Source organism: Pleuronectes platessa, chromosome 13 (genome assembly GCF_947347685.1).
Source record: "Pleuronectes platessa chromosome 13, fPlePla1.1, whole genome shotgun sequence".
NCBI lineage: Eukaryota > Metazoa > Chordata > Actinopteri > Pleuronectiformes > Pleuronectidae > Pleuronectes > Pleuronectes platessa.
This window is the reverse complement of record NC_070638.1, coordinates 4,809,387-4,832,194: the sequence shown is the minus strand read 5'-3', so window position 1 is coordinate 4,832,194 and position 22,808 is coordinate 4,809,387. Positions and strand designations below refer to the sequence as shown.

General features: G+C 42.6%; 1 protein-coding gene across 1 annotated transcript; it reads left to right on the top strand.

The window, feature by feature from the left end:
• Window positions 1–1,586: 1,586 nt before the first annotated feature.
• LOC128454269 (protein APCDD1) lies at window positions 1,587–20,996 on the top strand. Its single transcript, XM_053437625.1, has 5 exons — window positions 1,587–2,031; window positions 10,926–11,109; window positions 11,215–11,740; window positions 18,383–18,704; window positions 19,109–20,996. Exons 1-5 carry the CDS (start codon window positions 1,992–1,994, stop codon window positions 19,564–19,566), a joined length of 1,530 nt encoding a protein of 509 aa, XP_053293600.1. The 5' UTR covers window positions 1,587–1,991; the 3' UTR covers window positions 19,567–20,996.
• The last annotated feature ends 1,812 nt before the right edge of the window (window positions 20,997–22,808 follow it).

Sequence of the window (22,808 nt, the reverse complement as noted above, 5' to 3'; positions counted from 1 at the left end):
ACACCCAAATCTACAACTGGACCGACTGTGGTCTATTTGCATTGTGGGTAATGTAGTCTTTAGCAATAGGAAGAAGAATGTGTGGAACAAAACAGACGACATCTCTGGTTCTGCTGCTTTGAGGTTGATCCTTTTCTTTTTTTTGTCCATTGGGAGTCAGATGATGTTGAAGGAGTGCAACACAGAATCTGTGTAGAGAATAGAGATTACAGGTTCTTCTTCTTTTGTTCATGAGATCTTCATGAGATTTTATCAATCACGTCTTCTTTCACCTCCAAAATGAAGCTTCTACACAATCATTTTCTTTATTTTGTATATTTGTTACAGTTTTAGAAACAAAAATGAAACATTGTCGAGCTGATAATCCGTTATTCTACATCTCGTGAAAGAAAATAATATTTTTGGAGCTTTTGTGCAGAAACAATTCGTCTGTGAGTGGATGAGAGAAGAAGAGCTGCAGAGCTGCAGAGACGCCTGAGGGTCAAAAGATCAGAGAGAAAACTGCAAAGAACCAGAAGTGACACAGAGACAGAAACTCAAGGCCAAGGTCTCTCTCTCTCTCTCTCTCTCTCTCTCTCTCTCTCTCTCTCTCTCTCTCTCTCACACACATACACACACACTAACACACACACACACAGGTGTTGCTGAATCCTTCCTGTTGTTCTTCCCTCCAGGCAAACAGACGATGATGAGAAGGTGCATGATTTTAAAGCAAGAAGAATGTGCATCATCCATCATGACTGATAACAAGGAGGAGGTTAGGAAGCAGGGACACAAGTGAAGTGACTGAAAACTCATCTGTAAAGACGCCGTCTGGTCTGAAGATAACTGCAACACTAGATCATTCAAAATCACGTTTGATACTAATTTGAGAACTTCCTCAGGATGTGTTAACACTGATGCAACAACATTGAGTTCAAAACATTAAAGTTTGGTTCAATATCAATTTCATTATTCAAACTTTTCCAGCATATTAAAAAAATGAACCATATTTTAGAAGGAATGTTAATTTTTAAGAGATACAATTTTATGTGTGTAGTTCAAGCAAACACCCAAACAGATATAAAACTCCTATCCATTTGCCCCCCCACCCAATGTCAGCTGGTAATCCAGGATGGAGGGATGGATGGAGGGATGAAGGGAGGGAGGGAGGGATGGAAGGATGGATATTCTATATCATTGCAGTACTCAATGAGAGACTTTATCACATGTTAAGTCATTCTATCGCTGTGCTTTACTTTACAAATTCAATTGTTACTGCAAATCTCTCCCTAATAGATATGAAAGAGGAAATATTGTGTGATTTTATAATAAAGGTTTTAATGAAGTTTGCATTGGGTGACATCAAAATGTCCTGAAGTTCTATTCTTTCATTTTAAAACATTTCAAAACTCCAAAACATCTCCAGGCTCAACAGTTGTCGGACACAGCTCATGCACGTGGGTGTTTTTTGCAGCGTGCACCTAACGGGAGACACACAAACACACACAGACACACACACTCCACGCCCACAGAGTGTGTGCAAAGGCGGGAGGGGTAGGGGGGGGGGGGGGGGCTCCACTCCTCTCTCTGAAGTGAACACACGTCCAGACACTCCTCCCTGGCGCAGGACGCACGGAGGACGCGCGTAAAGAGCGAACGAGCTGCTCCATTTTCAGGCTGAATCATCTCAGTGATACGACGTCTGACAACTTCAGGGTGAAACGAAGAAGAAGAAGAAGTTTGAGGTTCCTCTTGTTTCTCTGAGTTCGTGTTTCATGCGCACTTCGAACCTCGGGCACCGCGCGCTTGTCCTTTTCTCTCTCCAGCAGAACCATGATGCGCGGATGTGACCGGATTTCACAGGAGGGTGCGCTCCACGCTTTGGATCCATAATGTGAGGATTCGTGTCGGAATAAACGAGGACGCTGCGTAAAAGGAACAAAACAACCTAAAGCTCTCCAGTGAGACCAGTGAAGTTCGTTTCAGTTCCCCTGCACAGAGTGGAAATCATGGGGCCGACATGGGTCCTGCTTCTCCTGGCTGTTCTGGGTAAGAGACTCTCTCCATGTTTCCAGGTTCCATGTTTAATATGACTGAGAACATGCTCAGTGAGGTGGAGATCTGTTGGATGTGTTTCCTCCACAGCAAAATGCTCAGGCAGCCTACACAAGAAGCTTTACTGTACAAAAAGAAAACCACAAATTAAATAGAAGGACCAGATCATCCAAACTGCATTTTCATCTTCTTCTTCTTCTGCAGAACTTCAGTCAGATAAGAACCTGTCGTGTTCACACCTGTTTCCCCTCACGTGTGTCCAACAGGAGTAATATTCCATGTTGTTGTAACTCACCCCTCAAGCCAGTGGGATGTATACATTTGCAAGCCGTGCATAGGAAGCAATAAAAAGTTGTCCTGGGGCAACGAGGCAGATGAAAGCACCAGGAGACTTAAGAGCCACTTAAAACACCCCAGTCCTGATGGAAGCCCCAGTCTGAGCAGCAGGGGATTATGGGACTGCAGTTTGACCCAGTCCATCTGCTCCCAGTGACAGTGGAAGGAAACGTTTGGCTGCAGCTTCAAATGAGCGGGTTGAGATAAAACGATGCTTCTCAGAGGCCACTTATCCTTAAGTGTGTTTAAGTGATTCCAACCTTCAATTAAGTGGTGTGTTATTGCAGCCTTTCATAGAGGCAATGAAACTGCACTGTCAGCACAGATATGTGAGCCCTGTAAATCCACTGAGGATCAAAACCCTGGTCGAGCCTTGATTTTTCAAAAATGACAGAGTGGACTCTCATGGAGCAGCAGCTGCTTTCACATGTTCACAGATCTTCTGCTGGTCCTCAACTGTCTTTGTGTTTTATTACTTCTGATTATTTTCAGCCACATATGAGAAGCTTCAAACTGTTTGTGATGCAACTTTGTCTGTTCATCATGGTGGGTGATGGGGTTTCTTCCTTTTTCCTGCGGTGGCAGAGATGGACGTGTGAGCTTCTCTCTGCTTCTGCTCATTTCAGTACAGAGAAGAATTGACTGAATACCAGAACTCTGCAAAAGAAATGTTAACAACACTCAGGAGAAGTTGTTCAATCATTTTAATCCCAAACACAAACTCGAACACGACTGATCGTGCACACCTGAGGCTGATATCGCGAAAAAAGGAAATAAATCCTTTATTACATTTAAGCTTTTATTTTTTAAGACAAACTAGCAATATACACTCAAATTTGGTTATATATATTATATAATTATAGCTGTTATATGTAGTGAAACTAACGATATAACGATTAAATAGCAAAGCATTAATATCAAAGAAGACTTTAAGATAACAGCAAATTTAAAACACTTTTAAACAAATGTCAAAAATACATAAAAATGATACTGCATGCATCTATATACTTATTATTATGCTTATTTGCAAAAATTGCATATGTAAACCTGAATACATGTATATTTTATTTAGAGTTTATTTGCACACATTGCACATCCATTTATGTGTATTTGTATGCATTTGTGTGTAAATAAAGAAGTGATGTTTTTAGGAATAAAAAAAATACGGTTCTATAAAAACATATTTACAAAGGCACCTCAACCAAAAGCGATTCAACGAACTTAAAATCAAACGCCAACATTAGATAATATCTGATATTATCCGCTTAAATGTTTGTCTGAGCTAAATTAAAGTAAACAGTTTGCTTATTTCAGGTTGAGCATCAATGAAACTGTAAATTTTGTCTGAATATCAATATTGTTTGAGTTTTCAAAGTAACATGAGCTGAGCTGCAACAAGGCCAAACAATCACATCTGTAATTACAGAAACGTCTGTCATGAAATCATTAAACTAACTTCATATCATCAACATCATATGTCGCCGCTCCACGTCTGTGGGACCAGCTCCCTCAGAACATTAGATCCGCCCCCTCCATTTCTGCCTTCAAATCTAGGCTAAAAACCCACTTTTACTCCCTGGCCTTCCTTTCCCCCTAACTGTTCGCCTCCTGTTATTGAATGTTATTGAATGTTATTGCACTTTGTATTGGTTTTTAGTACTTATGGTCAATTTGTATTGTTATATTGTATTATTTGCCTTTTATTGTCATTGTACAGCACTTTGGTCAGTTATGCTGTATTTAAATGTGCTCTATAAATAAATTTTACTTACTTACTTACTATATCAGAGGGAAGAGAATAAAAACATCAGGGTCTGTATCATTCAGAGTAAAAGTTGAAGGAATGAAGTCGAAACCTGCAGCAACCAAAGAGAAGTTCAAACATCGGAGCAGAGGAAAGACAGATGGAGCTAATTGCTATGCAGCGCAGCACGTCGCTCTGTGTTAGCTCGGTTCCACTGCTGATTCATTCAGAGAAGGAAGAACTCGACTTCTTCACGCAGCTGAAAATAGAAACACCACAATGTGGGAAAGACGCTTTTAATGTTGAAGTGGTGATATTGAAGAACGGGCCCTTGAGAAAACAATCGCACGTCAATTTAATGACAAATGAGCTTCATCAGCAGACGGAGGTTTCCAGTTGTCAGGGAAATGCAGATGTTCATACTTCCACTTTTTCTTTAACCAGGAGACGCTTTTGTGTTTTTGCCAAATTGGCTTAAAAGCTGAGTTTGAAACATCATTTTGAACCGTTAGCTTGACTCAATGCTCTGTGGTGAGACTGGATAGATGGTGTTTGTGTGAAGTTTGAGCTCCATGTTGGAAATGTTGCTCTGTCGACCACTTTAGTCCAGAAACAACTATTATAGAGTTTTTTTTACAGATTTTCATGGTTCACAGAGGATAAATCAAACAGACTTTGGTGATATGACTTCACATCTTGTGCCAGAAGCTTTCACACTGACCTTGTTTGGTCCAAACCTCATCGGAAGGTGTAAAAGGTGCAAAAAAGTCTGTCTGACCAAAAGAAGTGCATCAAACTGAGCTATGGTTTGGGGAATGGTTCCTTATTTCAGATTGTTGAGTTAGATTCATCACCCGCTAAACAATAGAAGAAGAAAACTAACTGCAGCAGAAGTAGAAATGATCCACAGCACGAGGAGAAGGCAAAATGTTTAATTGTGGTTTGGTTTGTTGGCAAAAAAAGTCAACCGGGAAAAAATGCTAAAGAAATCTGCAGAAACTGGATGTCTGTCTATAAGCCAATCAGATTCCAGTATAGTGAGACGCAGCGCATGTGGCTGATGACGACAGGAAGTAGGAACGTCGTGCAATGTTCTTCGGCGAGCTCGGAAAAAAATGTGCAATTTGAAACCAGAAATAAATGGATCACGTGTAAACAGTTGAACGCAACACTTTCAGGTGTAGAAACACACAATCACAGTTAGAAGTTACATGTGTGAACACAAAGCACGACATTCAGAGGCCTTTAAAATAAAAACAAGCACCGTCTTCAAACTTCTACTTCTGTACTTTTAGTTTCTTTGATTTTAAGTGCCATGTTATTTTTCTCGACCCCCGTCTGTCGCTGCCAAACTCTGTGAACTGACACAGAGAGCAGCTCTTTGTCTGCGCTCTGCTCCGGCACCTCTGGATTATTTTCTCTTCCCATAAATGCTGTGGAGTCTCTCTGCTGGTCCGGGGTCCCGGCGCTGTTACCTCACCGGTGGGAAACGGCCAACTGGAAATGTTCTCTGCGGTCTGGGGCTCTGGGAGTGTTGTGGGCGCTTTGATTCAGATAGAGAGCAGCAGCCGGCTTCTCTGATTGTTCTCCTAATGACGGAGGTTGTTGTCTTAATTTTCTTCTTTTGTTTTTATAAAAGCTATTGGACAAAAAAAAGTCCCATTACTCACACATTGAAGCCTTTTTAAATGTGCAGAGAAAGAGACGCACAACGCTTCATCTTTAAAAAGTAATTTACCAAACATGCTCCACTTAACCTCCTTTTAATCATTTCCTCATTTATTTCCCCATACGCCTGTTTTCCATTTCAAACTGCTTCACTTTGATCTAGTGAAACTCTTTGTAAAAACTCTTTGTAAAAACATTTGTAAACGGTTTAACAACTGCTCTAAATAAAGCTCACGTTTCATTATTATAATTTAAATATTTTCACTGAAGCACAGTTAGACCTCAGATCAGGCGAACGCCAGATGCAGAATTTCTTCATTTATCACTCTACACTTTAAACAGTTATATAAGAGATGCATGGTAAAGTTATTTCGAACTTCGACATGTGCGATGACTCATACTCCAGAGGAGGATCTCCGGAGTTTAGTACATGTCTGAAAGCTGATTCAAATACACTTTTCATCGCTCCACATCTTTCTAATCGAGAAGAAATACCAATCTGGTTTTGAAATGTTTTCAAATGAAAGAATAGAGACTCAGGACATTTTGATGTCACCCAATGCAAACTTCATTAAAACCATTATTACAAAATCACACAATATTTCCTCTGTCATATCTATAAGGGAGAGATTTGCAGTAACAATTGAATTTGTAAAGTAAAGCACAGCGCTAGAATAACCTAAAAACATCATCAGATTCTTCTTGTGTCTTACAACATTTTCTTTACATCCAGGTTCTGTTGTGAGCGAGACTTCACGTGTTTGGGTCCTTACGTCCAAAACACATGAGCATACATAGAGATTAGATATACAATATTATCAAAATGACTTTAAATCAATTCAGCAGCTTTTTGTGCAACTTTCAGCCTGAACTCATTTTCAGAGGTCAGGTCCAACAATGTCCCCCATATATATATATATATTTATTTATATATATGTATATATACAGTATGACCACCTGTTGTCGTGGGACTGTAGCTCCACACTTAGATCCAGTGCTGATAAATCCATCTGACGACTGGGAGATGTGGCCGAGGGACAGCTGTTGTTTAACAGACCGCTGTTGAAAATAGATGAGCCGCCACTATTTAGTTTTATTATAAATGAATCAAATGATTGTCTTAATAGATCAATGACTTATTTAAAAGCTGTAAAATGCAGGTGACATCTTCACATGTCTTTAGTCTGATTGAGAGTCCAAAGGAATCCGTAGATACTGAAGATGTATTCATGGAAGACATAATATTCATGTTTGGGAAAAGGAAACAGTCCATTTCCCAGGGAATTCTTTATGAATCTTGATGAAACAGGCTTGTTTAGTGAACTGATATCTATGAGCATGTGCATTTGGTGCAGCTTGATTGGATTAAATGGACTTTTGGGCCATTGTTGCTATTTATATGTTTGTATTTTATTATATTTCAATTTGAAAGAGTGTATGTTTAACCAAAGCAACCCCCCCTCCCTCCTCCAACATAGTTCCTTTGAAGTCATGTTTGAAATATATCTGTGTGATGTCATAGTTGACTTTGATTAAGGTTACATTTTAAAACCTTCAATAAGATCAAAGCCCAGTTCAGTATTTAAGAGAGTTCTGGAAGTAAAACTTTTCAGTGCCATCTGAGGACAACAGCTTCAAAACTCGACCACATTTCCACAAAGACTCGAGACACTGAGATCTTCAGAAAACAAGAGAAAACACTTCCATACGCCTGCACTGTACCTGTAGTCAGCCAACATGTGGGTGAACTACATATCAGGAATCCAGGTAAGGTTTTCTAAACAGGAAAACCCTTTTTTTTGGTGTTATTATTTATTATTACACTTATTCAGGCGACCTTACAGTTTTATTTTATTTTCCATCTTTTGAATCAAACCTCAAAAAGTTTTTTCCACGGATGTAAGGAAGTTGTATAAAAAAAACAGACCATAATACATAGAAACGATATTAAACTAAGATATTAAGATTATTATCGTAATTTTTTTAATCCCTACTAATGGAGAAAATACTGCAAAACAGACGGGAGGGGCTAAGGGGTGAAATGTGATTGGGCCTTGGTGTGTGTAATAGTTTGCATGACATGAGTCTCTGTGGATATGATGCAGCTGCTGTTCAGGATACTTCACTTTAATATGAAGAGACTGTATTTAAAAGAATTGAAGAAATTGTAGATAGATGTACTTGTGGTCGAGTCAGTGATTTGTTGGTCTGGTTCATGAACATTTATTTTAAAGTGAGTGTGGGACGCTGTTTTTCTTGTTATGTGTTTCCCTGTATAATGGAGAACCTCCGTGGAGAAATCAAGGAACGGAAGATTCACAATATGGAGCTGTGTCAACAAAATGCTGCTCTGAAGGAAAGGGATCGAGTGATCGACAGGGTCACGGGGGAGAAAATGGCGCTGGACGAGATAAACAAGGAGCTCTCGGCCACTGCGATGAAACTCCTCCAGAGCAAGACTGAGTGTCAGACAGAGATCAACGCTCTGAAGGACAATCTGAGACGGGAGCAGGAGGAGAAGGAGGCCGGCTTCGGCAGAATAAAGGAGCTGGAGAGACTGGTCCAGGCCACAGAAGACAAGTGGGTGAGCAAGCACGAGGCCATGATTCTCCAAAAGGATGAGATGATCTGCCACGCCATCAGTGAAGTTATGGCACTGGAAGACAGCAACCAGGAGCTGATGTCCAACATGCAAGCCATCGAGACCGCAATCCTCCAGAGCGACACTGAGTGGGAAAATGTGATCTCTGGAGGACAGTCTCAGACGTGAGGAGGAGGCTGGTTTGGACAGAATGAAGGAGCTGGAGAAAGTGGTCGAGGCCACAGAAGACAAGTGGGTGAGGAAGCATCAGGACGTAAAGCTGCTGAACCTGAAACACACTGAGCTTCAGGTGCGTCACATCGGCGCCGTTGGATTTGAATTAGAACTTGTTGCTCTGTGGGTCTGTTTCAGAATCAGACTTTTGGAAGAGATAACCTTGAGAGAGAAAAGAGGGAGACGAAGAAGAGAGAGAAGAAGGAATAGGAGGAGAGAAAGGAAGGAGAAGAACAAGTCACACCTTTTTCCCTTTAAACCCCCAACATCCCAACTCCTCACCCTCCTCATCCTCCTCACCCTCCTCACCCTCCTCATCCTCCTCACCCTCCTCATCCCGACTTACCCTCCGCTCCAAGTCTGCAAATACCATTAAAAAATAAAAACATTTGAAAATGAAAATCACAAATCTCTTGTTTCTTCCTCAACACATCCTGATGTTCATTCTGTCAGTCATGTCTCCATAAAGAGTCAAATGGACAACGTGCATTAGGGTGTGGACTCCCGTGTGATTGACAGCTAGTACAAATATGCCAATATTTGCAGAGGGTTAAGGGCTGAGGAAGTTGCACCTTGTTAATCCCATTTGTGAATATGGGCTATAAATTGGATTAATTGATTGAGGTAGAATGGAGCACACACACATACACACACATACACACACACACACACACACACACACACACACACACACACACACACACACACACGCACACACACACTGGTGGTTCCTGCTCTCCTCATGGTGAAAACAAGCTGTTGGCAGCCACTCATGGTTTTTTTCCCGCTGGTCCAACACGACTGCAGGTGCAAAAAACAATAAAAGGTTTCTCACACACGTAAACGCTAACGTGTAACATGCAGCGAACTGTGGAGCCTGCTCTTTGATTCCTGACCCAGCTCCAGCCGGCCAGGGTCGCGTTATTAATGCCACCAGCCGAGTCCGGGGCCCTCACAGTCCAGGGTGTCCACCGAGCAGCACTGGGATGTGTGGTGGTTTGTTCACAACCCTCGGCCTCGGTGCCTGTACACCAGCCGGATGGATCTTTGTTCCTTCATGGAGGGTTTAGCATCTTTTAATCACTTGCTTCAGTTCCTCCTCTGGTGTCGTTAGTCCCAAATTAAAAGCAGAGAGACAACCGCAGAGGCATTCCTTGGCATTGGTTGAAACTTCCAGGCAAGTCGGGTCTGATAGAAAGAGTTTAATGCAAAGTCTTCATATTTCAAAATAGATTTTGATGATATTAGAGCGCTGCATGGAATAAACCCTCCCCCGGAATCTGAGCCTCAGACTTTGAAAATACTTTCATTTCCCATATTTGATCCCGTTAAGCTCGGCTCATTGTTGAAGGTATTGTTATTTCATGTGGTGCGTCGAGGGTACGTGGACAGGGTGGGAAATAAGAGTTTTAAACATCTCAAGACCTTTTGAACTTGGTCTGCAGCTTGTTGTTGGAGATCACAGCTCCTCAACTGTGGCCTGGAAGCTTCGGCCTTTTCCTCACATGTTCAGCTCATGTTAACCCATGAATTGATACAACCCTGTAATCCCCGGGCGATGACATGAGTTAAAATGATTGAATTAAACCCTCTAAACACTTCAAAGAGGCCTGGTACATTGGAAACATGAGAGCTTACTTCAAACCAAGTAGGTCACTGCTCTTTCTGCTGGATCAGAGAGTCACTAACTTTCTGATTAGTCGCCTTGAAAAGGAGTCGAGCTCCATCTGCCAAACCAGAAAAAAGTGCAAGCATCAAATCTGTCCTTCAAGTTCACTTTAGTCAAGTTTGTGCTTTTCCAATTTGTTTATCCTTGTAGGATTTAAGTGTGCACACATAAGCTAATCTGTATAAACAGCAGGTGAACGTGCAGAATCTGAAGGTGAAGGACAAGATTTTCACAAGAGTTCAACTCATGTGATCAAAGAAACGAGTCAGACTAAAGGGAAAAGGGCGAAAGGAAGCGTCTTGGCCCCGATTCCTTCTGTCTACACAGGAAACCCCCAAAATACTGACCGTTGACCCCGGGGGCTGATTCTCCATCAGAGGCTCCGAGACTCAACCGTTCCTCTTACTCACAGATAATTAAATAAAGACACTTATATAACATTTTTAACAAGAAAATAATCAAATCCTTGTCTTTGAAACATTCTGAATATCTTCTTAATCCCTCTCGCTCTCATGTCTTTCTCGTTATGAAAGTTGCATCTTTCAATCCTGAAATATTTCCTTGTAACACAGACATCTTATGGACGAAATCCCCCAAAAATCTACGAGTTGACTAATCTCCACTGATTTTAATCTTCATCATTGTTGTTCCTCCAGGTTGGACCTCAGCTTCCTCTCTCCACTACTCGGACGGTCGCTCCAGCCGTCTCTCCCTGGAGAAAACCTTCGGCCGCTCGCTCAAAGACTCCCAGTGCCAGCACATGCTGAAGCACCTTCACAACGGAGCCAGGATCACTGTGCAGATGCCTCCCAGTGTGGAGGGTCACTGGGTGTCCACCAGGTAAACTACCGTGGCCTCATGGTTCTGTGTTTTTATAGGAATGCAGACATTATCGCTCAAACACGACTTCAAACTTCTTCTAAACTCCAATGTTTTCTCTGGCAGCTGTGAGGTGAGACCAGGGCCGGAGTTCTTGACGCGCTCCTACAGCTTCTACCCCAACAACACCTTCCAGGCTCACCAGTTCTACTACGAGGACAACCACTGCAACAAGCCCACCTACACCCTGCTGGTCCGAGGTCGTCTCCGCCTACGTCAGGCCTCCTGGATCATCCGCGGCGGCACCGAGGCCGAGTACCACCTCCACCGCGTCCAGATGGTCTGTCACACAGCCACCGTGGCCAAAGAGCTCAGCCAGAGGCTCAACCAGAGCTGCCGCGGGGCGGTGAGGGGCCCCTGGGAGCCCGGCAAGATCTACGAGCTGTGGAGCGAGGAGGGCGGCTACGACTGCTCCAGGGAGCTCAACTTCGCCATGCACGAGCTGCAGCTGCTCCGGGTGGAGAAGCAGTACCTGCATCACAACCTGGACCACCTGGTGGAGGAGCTGTTCTTGGGAGACATCCACACGGAGCCGTCACAGAGGCTGTACTACAAACCCTCCAGCTACCAGATGGCCCTGCAGAATGCCAAGGTCGGTCTCTAATGTCAACTCTGTTCTAAAGTTCAGTGGGAGGAGCGGGGACGTCTGGCGGCGGCGGGGGGGGGGGGACTTGTCATTTTTCCTCCTGAGAGATGAAGGGGTCTGAAAGTTGTAAGATGATGTTTGGAAACAGGGAAATACTTCTACCACTTTTTGTCAACTGCCTGATAGATTTAGATTCTGCAAAAACTTAAACTCACACTAGAAACATCCTGTCCTCCCATGTCAAAGACATGGAAACAACATTCTTGCATCTGCACCAAAATGTAATGAGTGCTTTCCTGAACCGTATCACATCCTTCTACCAAGTTTAGTGGTGATCCCTCCAGTAGTTTGTGGGTAATGTTGCTAACTAGCGACAAAACAAATGCCAATAGAAACAAAGCTTCTTGTCGGAGGTAGAATCAATGTTCCTCGGGGTCAGAATCTCTTCAGAGTGTTTTGGTTTTCAGTGACTATGCAGTGTTTGTGGTTGAATGATATGAGGTAAAGAAAACAGCATTTAAAGTACAATATTCATACTTTTTGTCACTTGATGTCCAGATCTATAGTTTTAGTCCTGGACGCCTCCACAGAAGAATTCACAGTTCAACAAAACAAGCTTTAAAGAGGATTTAGTGTTTCAATCAGATTCCATATGCATCTGTTAATAGTCTGCATGTGGGGAATGTGTTAATATGTTTAAATCATTATATGAAACTCTGGCCAAATGTTAATGTGGACATCCGACTCATGTATCATAAAATATATATTACGGCAGGAAATAACAGTAATAGGCCCCCTTCGACCAATCAGAGGCTCTGATACTGGAGGTCTAGGATTTTCCTTCATAGAGTTTGTTTTGGCCTCAGAGCCGAAAGCAAACAGACAGAAACCCTCGGCTGTGCAGGTGCCCCCCCGACACTCCCACCACGCCGCTCGTGCACCAACCGGGATGAGAACAGGTTGTTTGTGTCGGTTGGAACCCTAACCCTACCCCCCCCCCCCCCCCCCCCCCCCCCCCACTGTGCCGAGCCTCCACACCGCAGAGACCACACACAGCAAAACACTGACCCTAAAAAAACACAAGGTTTCATGGGAGTTTTCTTGTAGCGTAGTTTACTCGATCTGATTGAAATAATATCTTAACAGAAACTCTAGAATTGTGTTAACACGAATCTGTAGCGAGCGAGTGACGCCTGATTGAATGTCAAGTTATTATCTGTGACGGATTAAAAAAACAACTAATTATCTCCACAGATTAAAATACTGTTGAAATCTGATTAAGGATCAGTGTGTAAGTCAATAATCACGCCCTCGTACCATAACACGCTGAACATGTGCACTTGTAGAAACCAGAAACTTGGCACATGCTGATTTCATCTCCACGTTCCCGCCTCAAGAAAGAATCCTTTCTTCCCGGCGCTCTTTGACGGGATGTAGTTTCTCTGTTTACACGACCGAACAGCAGTTTCCCCGCCGGGCGAAACCCTAGAGTGATGTTTTCACTGTCACCCTCCACAGAGATTACAATGAAATCCTGTTCCTGGGTCTGCCGTCTAAATAAACACCCATTTGCACGGGGCGGACGGGGCTCGGTGTGGCTGATCAGAAGGTAAACAGTGAGGAGTGAGGAGCTGTGATCTGACCCGCTCCCCTGTGGCGCTGTAATGACCAGAGCGGCTCTCCTTAAGCCCCCCCGGCCGACGGGGGTGCAACCCGGCCTATCTCTGCGAGCGATCCACATGTGGTATTCCTAGAATTCAGAATCATGCGGCCATATGAATAATTCCGGCGAGCGCATACCGGCTCTGATTTCATGCGTGCCCCGAGGCTCGAATCCAAGTGTTGCTCTTGTTCTCTTGTCCTCCATCTTTTTGGAATCAGGAGGACGACGGGGTGTCGGTGGAGATGAGTCTCACTTTTAGCTTCTGGCTAAAGTCAAACTTTAAAGGGTCAGTTCAACAAAATGACAGAACTAAGATCTCAGGCCTGGTCATATGTTGCCCTGTGGTGGGAAGTAACTAAGTACATTTTCTCATGTACTTTAGTAGAAGTTTGAGTTACTTTATTTATTTGAGTTTTTCCATTTATTCTAATTTTACTTCTTTTTTTTTAAGCAATTTACTTTAAACTCTAAACTCTTGTTTAACTTCAATATGTTTAAATTACAGATATAAAAAATATTCTCTAACAGTAACTGCAGTTTATAGAGTCTGCAGCTCTGTTTTATCATTTTATTATCGTTTTATTTAGCTTCTTGTTTTGGTTTCACAACCTTGCAACTTTAACAGCGTCTGTGTTTTTTCGTTATATGTATTCGGTAATGTTAGTTATTAGTATATTAGTGTAATTTCTTTAAGACAGTGAGAGTAAAGTTAATTTTTTTATAATTATTTTAAAAGTGATAGTAATTATATATTTTTTTTACTATTTCATCTATTTCTCTGGGAATAATAAGGATGAAGAAGAAAATAATCATATTTAGGGGACTGGTATTTCCAAGTGTGTGAATCTGATGCAGCCTGATTGAATTGAAGGAGGCTGCTGGGCCTGGTGTTTGTATTGTGTTGTATTTTCTCCACTGTTCTGCTGCATGTGTGAATAATCAACTGTACATACCAGCTTGTTGCACTGCCCCCCAGTGGCCAAATAATAATAACAATAATAATACAGATTCAAACATGTTCTTTGAATTCTGTGAGCAGCTAAAATCTGAATTTGGGAGCCTCTACTGGATTGTGAGTCATGTGATCATCTCCAGTTAATGACATGGTTAGATCCCAGAAAAAAATAGGTGAGGAAATACAGGGTCATTTTGTAACTTGGTTAAACCGACACTTAAAAGCTTCTGACTTCATTCAAACATCCTAAATAAGTTGAGTGATTTTATAGCGTTTGGCCGAAACCCTCGTCAACGGAACACGAACAGTAAATCAGGTTTTAAAATCGATGTTCCTCTGGTGAACATCAGGAGAAGTACCTCACTCCTTCCTCTCTCTCTACTCCACCTCTCTCTCTCTCCTCCACCTCTCTCTCTCTACTCCACCGTTTCTCGCGGTCGTGACAGATTCTTTTCGGGGATTTTCTCGTTTTGGTTTTACTGCCATGGTGACCGTCCAATCCATTAATCTTGGAGCTGTGTGCACCCCCGAGCTGGTCCCAGTCCAGGAGGTTCACTGGTTGCCAGCAGTTTGTGGCTATTGGGTGGATCTCAGCGGTGATGCAAGGGGCACGGCAGCAGACTTTGTTTTCAGGCCTGTTTTCTGTCGCCTGGTTCTCTGCGGCGTCGCCGAGGCCGAGCAGCCACCGCTCCATAATGACCCGTGTCCAGAGGGGATCTGTTTCTTTATATTGCTGCTGTGGGGATGTCGGGGGGGTTTCCTACATTCAGCCTCTCCCTCACGCTGAGGTTCAGTTTGTGACGTCTCATGCTTCTTTCCCTGTAAAGAGCTTGAGATGCATTTAAAAGTTGAGCCAGTCATTCGAGGATAAAACTCTTATTATGAAGTCCTGGGACGTGAATCTACTGGAAAGATGCTGGTCTGGTTTAAAAGAGATAGAAAAACATGTTCACGCTGTCAACAACAGGTTTGATAAGAAGCATTTTAAAGCCTCACGTGTTTTCTGTTCCTCGTAAAACCTCTGGCTCCTGGACATTGTCCTCCTCTGAACTATGGTGGTAATCCCCCGAAGTGCCCAAATGAAAGATGGCTGCCAACGAAACTGGGTCGTCGCTCGTTTGTACCTAAGCATCCGTCCAACAACGTAAAAATCTAAATGAATTGATGTCATTAATGTGAAGCGGAGGCTGTAACGTCCTGCTTCACTTCCTCATTGTCTTCACTTCCAGTAAGTTCAGAAACAGATCTTTGCTTCCAGAGAGAAAACTGAGTCCAATGAGTCGCAGCAGAAACGAGCTCGTGCAAGTCAGGACTCTGCAGCTGCTCTGCGGCCGAGGGAACCTGCCAACTCACGATTTCTTATTAACTGCAAAGTGAAAGTTTGAGAACTTTCATTAATAATCATCAGGTCGACTCCGAAATCAACTCAAATAAAAGGGAATGTTTGTTATAACAGCTGTGAAGACGTTTATCCCTTGTTCAGCTTATGATCCATAAATCAGTGGATTCAGTTCACTAATGAATAACTGACAACTACATTTACACATTATTGATAATTAGTCATTAAAATGATTGCTCAAGTAAAAACTCTCAGTTTGGTGTATTTACAGTTTCTCCAGTCGAGACCCGACAGACCCCGACTGAAACCACGTTTAACTTCATTAGATCTGGATTTGTTATTTGGATCTGTCCCCTAAACAAACCTGATCGGGTTGTGTTTATACGTTGGAGCTTTTCTGTGAAACCTGGAAACCTCCCGGTGACGACAGCACCACAGGAAGTCACTGTATCTGGCCAGGAAACAGTCCCACACACATGTAACCCCCATGAAACCGCTAAATGTCATTATTTTAATTCAGTTTGGACCAGAACCACAGCTGAGGTTTCTCCCTGTTTCCAGATCTCCTTCATGCTAAGCTAGTCCGCTATCGATCTGCTCATGAAACGCTCAGCAGGAAGGGATTCTTTAAATGTTGAGCTGTTCCTCTAAGAAACTATTATTAATATTTAAATTACCACCACGACAAGAACACAAAAAAAAGGGTTTTCAGAGTCAAGAACATGGGGAGAAAAAATTATAAATTCAGAATTTTTTTTGAAAAGTTTGTCTTTTCTTTTAGTTTGAATCATTAATTTGGATTTTCATGATAACGACGGTGTCACTGAAACAATAAAACTTCAACCTGCAAATAACTGGTTGACACCAAAGTCTCCTCTGATGTGGTTTTAACACTAACGCCTCATTACCAACATATCAACAGAATCCTACATCCTCTGTCCTCTGTCCTACAGAATCCTGCAGTCGTCCCTCAGAGCAATAAAAGTCTAAATACAAATTAAAGAGCCACAGCTTGTGGTTTTCAACCCTTGTTTTGGACTATGTCCTCAGGCTACCTACAGGGAGACCGACCTCGATGCTGGAGCTTGTTTGGGCAAACAGAAAAAAAACTTATACTGAGAGATGAGGGGTTTTAATAGACAATAGTTCTGATAATTAACTTTATAACTTAATATTTCTAGATCACACTTCATGCATAATGCAAAAAGTTCTTCAAAGGAAAGCAGTTTAAAACATTTACAACACTAAGAAAAATGCAACTGATTTAAACAGGTTAAGAGTAAACAGGATGAAATAAACTAAACTAAACCAAAACCGCAAAACATTGAGGATTGTTTAAAAAAAACAAATGTGTTGCTGGCAGCAAAATCCTGTTTTTAACTGAAATGTGATATTTTCTGTTTAAACTGGATAGAAGAAAATCACCTTCTTGTTTTCTATTGTCCTGATGCAGAGCACTGTGCTCCCACTATGTGTTCAGAAACTCTCTCTCACACAGAGCTGGTTTCACACGAGGCCTCTCCTCCATTAACCTCTGACTCTGAACTGGTTTTACAGCAGCACTGGGATTATCTCCACTCTACGATGTCATGATACACTCGTTTTGATCCCTCCCTCTTTTCTTTTATTGCTTCCTCCATCTCTATCGGTTCAGTTTTTATTTATTTTTTTATAAATCTCCTTAAATCCCACGCAGACGTGATGTTGTCTGGGAAAAGGAGTCGAGGTTCGGTTCGAAAGTTCGACCACCCTCGGATAACAAAGACTCTGCACCTCCCTGGAGTTCGGTCTCTGGAGAAGAGAGAATCTGAATCCACCACCAGGACCTCCAGGCTCTGCTGCAGCCAGAGGTGCACAGCTGTCTCGTCTGTGGACACCACGGTCACCAGCCGCTCCACCGAACCAGAGGCGATGGGAATTGAAAGTGATTCACAGGTTTTACAAACAGAGTGAACGAAGGAGGACGCTCGGCTCCGTCCAGACATCTGCCGTTTTACTGTAGCACCATGTGATCACGCTGAGAGAATGCTTGTCCGGCTTCCAGCGCCCCACAAAGCTCAGACTGAAGGAAATAGTTTTTCCTCCCTCGCTTCAGAACAGACGCCAGCTGTCCTTTATGTGGATTTCATGACACAATATCCCGCTGATGGATTAAAGAGGCGTCCAGCTCCGACACGTTTCATCCAACAAGCTGGATTGTCATGGGAGAGTTTCGGGCCTGAACAGAAATTTAACATAGTTTCAGGATGTTGTTTGGGTTCGGAGGGGGGGGGGGGGGGAGAAATTATAATAAATATTTGGCTTCAGCAAAGTTTTAAATCCATTGTTTAACAGTTTCACTTTTTTAATCTTCTGCATTTTAACAGAAACTCTGGTTTGGGATCATTCTATTGTTTTGCATTATAGTTTTCAGGTTCTTTCAGTTGTACTCGGATATGAATTGATTAGGTCAAAGGTCAAGGTCCTAACTAAACACATAACTCAGGAGATAAAGTTAGAGGTCAACTTAACTGTGACATCATAACATTTTCTTTATATTATTTAAAGCATCATGTTTGATTTAACTTTTTAAATCTTATTTTCTCAACATGTCGTTAAGTAACTGCTCTAAATAACCAACTTGTCTTTCTCACTGTCCCCCCTCACGCTCTCTCTCTCTCTCTCTCTCTCTCTCTCTCTCTCTCTCTCCAGAACCACGACCACGGCTGCATCGCCTGCCGCATCATCTTCCGCTCCGACGAGCTCCACCCCCCCATCCTGCCCCCCCGGGCCGACCTCACCGTGGGGCTGTACGGCCAGTGGGTGAGTCAGCGCTGCGAGGTGCGGCCCGAGGTCCTCTTCCTCACCCGCCACTTCATCTTCCACGACAACAACCACACGTGGGAGGGCCACTACTTCCACTTCTCCGACCCGGTCTGCAAGCACCCCACCTTCACCATCTACGCCCGGGGACGCTACAGCCGGGGGCTCCACTCCACCCGGGTCAGGGGCGGGACGGACTTTGTCTTCAAAGGTAACGGATGACCACAATATCAGATCCTCACTAAATTATTATCATAAAAATATAATGTGTTTTCAATATTAAGATATTGGGATATAGCGACAGGCTCGACTCGTCAAACAGACTGGAACCAGTAGAAACATCTGTCCTGGCTCATTTGAATCCTCAGGATTAAATCTGGATTAGAGAAGATAGAGAGAAGTGATCTGCAAAATTAACAATCTGCAGGATGTAGCTTCATATATAAAGATAGTAAGTAGTGATATTATTATTATCAACAGGTCTGGACTACCTGTAGATTTTGTTTATGTCCTAGAAAAACACATCTGTATAAAAACACTATCATTGAAGAGTTCCTCCCCCGAGGCCTGCTGTCTTTGAGCCTCTCCTCACTTCCTGTGTCTCCCTCTCTTCAGTGAACCACATGAGAGTGACGCCCATGGACCTGGCCACCACCTCCCTCCTCAACGTCTTCAACGGTAACGAGTGTGGCGCTCAGGGCTCGTGGCAGGTGGGGGTGCAGCAGGACGTCACCGTCACAAACGGCTGCGTGGCGCTGGGCATCCGGCTCCCCCACACCGAGTACGAGCTGTTCCGCATGGAGCAGGACGCCCACGGCCGCTACCTGCTCTACAACGGCCAGCGGCCCAGCGACGGCTCCAGCCCCGACCGGCCGGAGAAGCGGGCCACGTCCTACCAGATGCCCCTGGTGCAGTGCTCGGCGAGCAGCCAGACGTCCGACTACAGCCGGGGGGGCGAGGACGGGCCTCTGCAGCAGAATGACTGTGTGGGCAGGCACGCAGGAGGCCGGGGACATGCCGCCGTGGCTCTGGGTGCGTTGGTCGTGTCCGTGCTGCTCGTCTGGCAGAGCTAGAGACGTTTGACACACGAGACAAGCACAGACTGGGAGACTGACGTGAACTTTGACCTTTCCCTCTCTGTGAGGAGAACGAGGATGAAACCTGGTGCCACTGATCCTCTGGACTCCAGCTACCAAAGACCCCCCCCCGACACTGCTGCACCACACAAACTGCACTTTACAGTGGAACCAAAGAGCGACTTGTCTGTGTTTCCACAAATATACAAAGATGTCTATATATATGTTTATCCACACACAGACCAGAGGAGGTTCTATACAGCATGTGTATCTGCAGCAGGATCTGGAGCGTGGAAATGTTTTCTACAAACAGACTCTGACAATGAGCTCCTTGTCTGGAGGAGACGCTCGTGAGTCACAGTTTACTGTAAAAAGGGAACCAGTGTACTTGTATTAAATCTGTTTCTTCAAATATAGCCTGAACTCAGCTGCAGGTTTCTGTCATTCATTTCCCATAAAGGTCATAATGTTGCTTCAGATACAACAGAGCTCCGGCTCATTTCCTCCGGTTCACAGCTGCTGACCTGGTTTCCATCTGGGAGATTTGGGAAATTATTCTCTTTTGTCCCAAAGCTGGAAAACTGGCTTATGAAGCTGTTATTGAAATGTATTAAACCAGCTTAATTCGATCTGGGCAACATGGCTAAATAAGGATAATTATATCAGGGCTGTAAATGAATTAAAAATGTAGTTAAATGTGTTTTAAACTACAAGTTGTTTGGAAGAATTTTGCAAAACATGCAAACACAAACACTGAATCCTTACCTTGGTGTTAGGCAGCGGTCACATGGTTTAATTATTAATTAATCACAGTAAACCTTTGTTTTCATTCATCTGAAGAAATCTTAAACTTAAAGATAATATGTTATACGACCAAACTGGTAGTAAATACTAATTGGAAAACATAAGTTTAAATATTTCATGTTTTATTTGGGATTTGATGAACTTAAATTATTTCTACTAACTGATTTTCATTAGATCTTACATGGAAACATTAATTGGATCTAAAACCAGCATTGAACTGGGACAACAGGTAGATTCTGATGAATAGCAGATCACATATGACCAGTTCCAGATGTGTGGCTCCCTGGATAAATGTTCCAGTGAGAAAGGAGACTGACGCTCTTTCTCCTTACAGCTGCTTTCTGAACGTGACAGTGGAATAAATTCTAAAACACCTCCGTTGGGAATAAGGCCGTCAGGTTGTGGTTCACTCTCAGACCACAGAGGTCACCGGGACTTAGTCGGTCCGAAGTTGTTCCTGTTTATAAACTTAGCAGCAGGTTTCAAGCTCAAATGTAACTTTCATGTTCAACAGGGAAAAGACAAAGAGGCCCCAGCAGCAGACACGTGTCCTGAAAAATGAAAAAGTTTGTTCCGTGTGTTAAGCTCCACAAAATGTGCTTGTAAATAAAAACACGTATACGATTAAAGTTGTGATTCTCATCAGCATTTCATCATAACATCATCTTAGTCTCTTCAGGAGATTTTAAAGAACCTAATGTTTTTTTATTGGATGTGGGGAGTAGATGTATGAGGGGGACATAAGTTCAATTTATTAAAACAATTCTCGAGTCACGTGAACTAAACCCAATTTACTTTTGGGACATATAGATTATGTTTTGCATCTTTTTTTTCACCTTATATCCCTCAAAGAATAGATGAGATTGTTTCCCACAGGTTATTGTTGGTGGAGGAGCTGAAATCTGCCTCCTGCGATTTATTATCTCAAAAACTATTAAATAAAAATAATTTAATTAAATATATTGGGTAAATAAAGAGAAGACAGAAACCAGGTGGGTTTAGAGCCTCAAGGGTCAAAGTAATATAAGTAAATACATGAAAATAAATCCACGTTTGAAGTGCAGAGCCTGAGGGGAGGCTGATGAAGGCTGATGAAGAGGGATTGAGGATTTTTTTTTTTATGCTCAGCGGTGGAACAAGATATTAAAAAGCTCTGCTGAGGAAAATCTGAACCAAAACCTAATGAAAAATACTTTGTAAAATCCTTACACGCAGAATACCTTTGCAAACATCTCTTAATTATTTTTTCATATTCAAGAACGTGTTATAATTATACTCGTTCTGTTTAGTCGCCGCCTGACACCATCATCATCATATAATCAGTGAACCATGATGTAATTCTCACTCCGCTGCCCAGTAGGAAAACCATCCAGGTCTTTTCCCACGCTACCCAGTTCTCCAGTCGTCACTCTGAATCACGTTACTCCAGGCTTTAATGAAATGATTGCAGGTTTCGCTTTAGGTTAAAGTCTAACATCTTGTTAAAGGATTCTGTATTTGAACCATCAGGCTGAACTGAGTTGAGTTCGGGGCCAAATGACCAGAGGAGAGATTCTCCTCTAGAATATACCAGAAACAGTCTAATGTTAGTGCCAAGGATCAACCTGAGGAGAACAGAGCAACAGCTTCTATTGGTTCAACATCAAATCAGTCAAATGTAGAATATATATATATATATTTATAAATATAATTAATCACACCTCGATTCATCTTGTCAGTGAAAAAGTAATGTGATATAGAAAACAACCTCTGAAACAGAATGAACTTTGTGTGACACCGTTCTGAATTTTACTTGAGTTATAGATCATGCCAAGACCTCGTAATCATTTGCTTTTTAATTTTCGGTTCAATATTAGGTTTTTGCTTAAGTTTAAAAAAAAGAATGAACTTCAAGCTCATAAGAAAGTAGGTGTGAGAGTTTCATAAATTATAATACTAATCTCAAATGCATTTAAAAACATTTGATGATCTCAGATCAACTGCTTTCAAACATGCACTGGACATTTTCCTGAAATAATCCAGAATCTTTGAGTCCATGTGAGAATAAAGCAGGAAAATTACCAGATAAATGACGTTTCTAACACCTGATGGACAAAAGAATGAAAGAATACAAATATCTCAGGGTGTAAAAAGAGGAGCCATATAACTGGAAGACAAAGACGTCAACGAGAGTCGGGAGGTTTTGGCGATCCGGGCGGATTTTAACAACTTCCAGCTGCTTCCTTCATATGTAGGAAAACTCCAGAAACTGTCTGGACATTCTCTGGAGTTCATTTCTAGAAACTGCTATATGGAAGAAAAAAATAAATGATGGACCAGACAATCTGGAGGTCCAACTGATGTCGGAGTTTGGCACAAAGTGACACAACGTTCCTTTCCAAATCAAATGATGAATATTGAGGCGTATTGAAGAGAGACACAGGAAAAGACTGCTA

Excerpts from the sequence above, each read along its gene's own strand:
- LOC128454269 (XM_053437625.1), top strand. The coding sequence starts at position 1,992 with ATGGGGCCGACATGGGTCCTGCTTCTCCTGGCTGTTCTGG. Across the intron at positions 11,110-11,214 it reads GGTCACTGGGTGTCCACCAG|CTGTGAGGTGAGACCAGGGC; the intron begins GTAAACTACCGT and ends TTTCTCTGGCAG. Across the intron at positions 11,741-18,382 it reads TGGCCCTGCAGAATGCCAAG|AACCACGACCACGGCTGCAT; the intron begins GTCGGTCTCTAA and ends CTCTCTCTCCAG.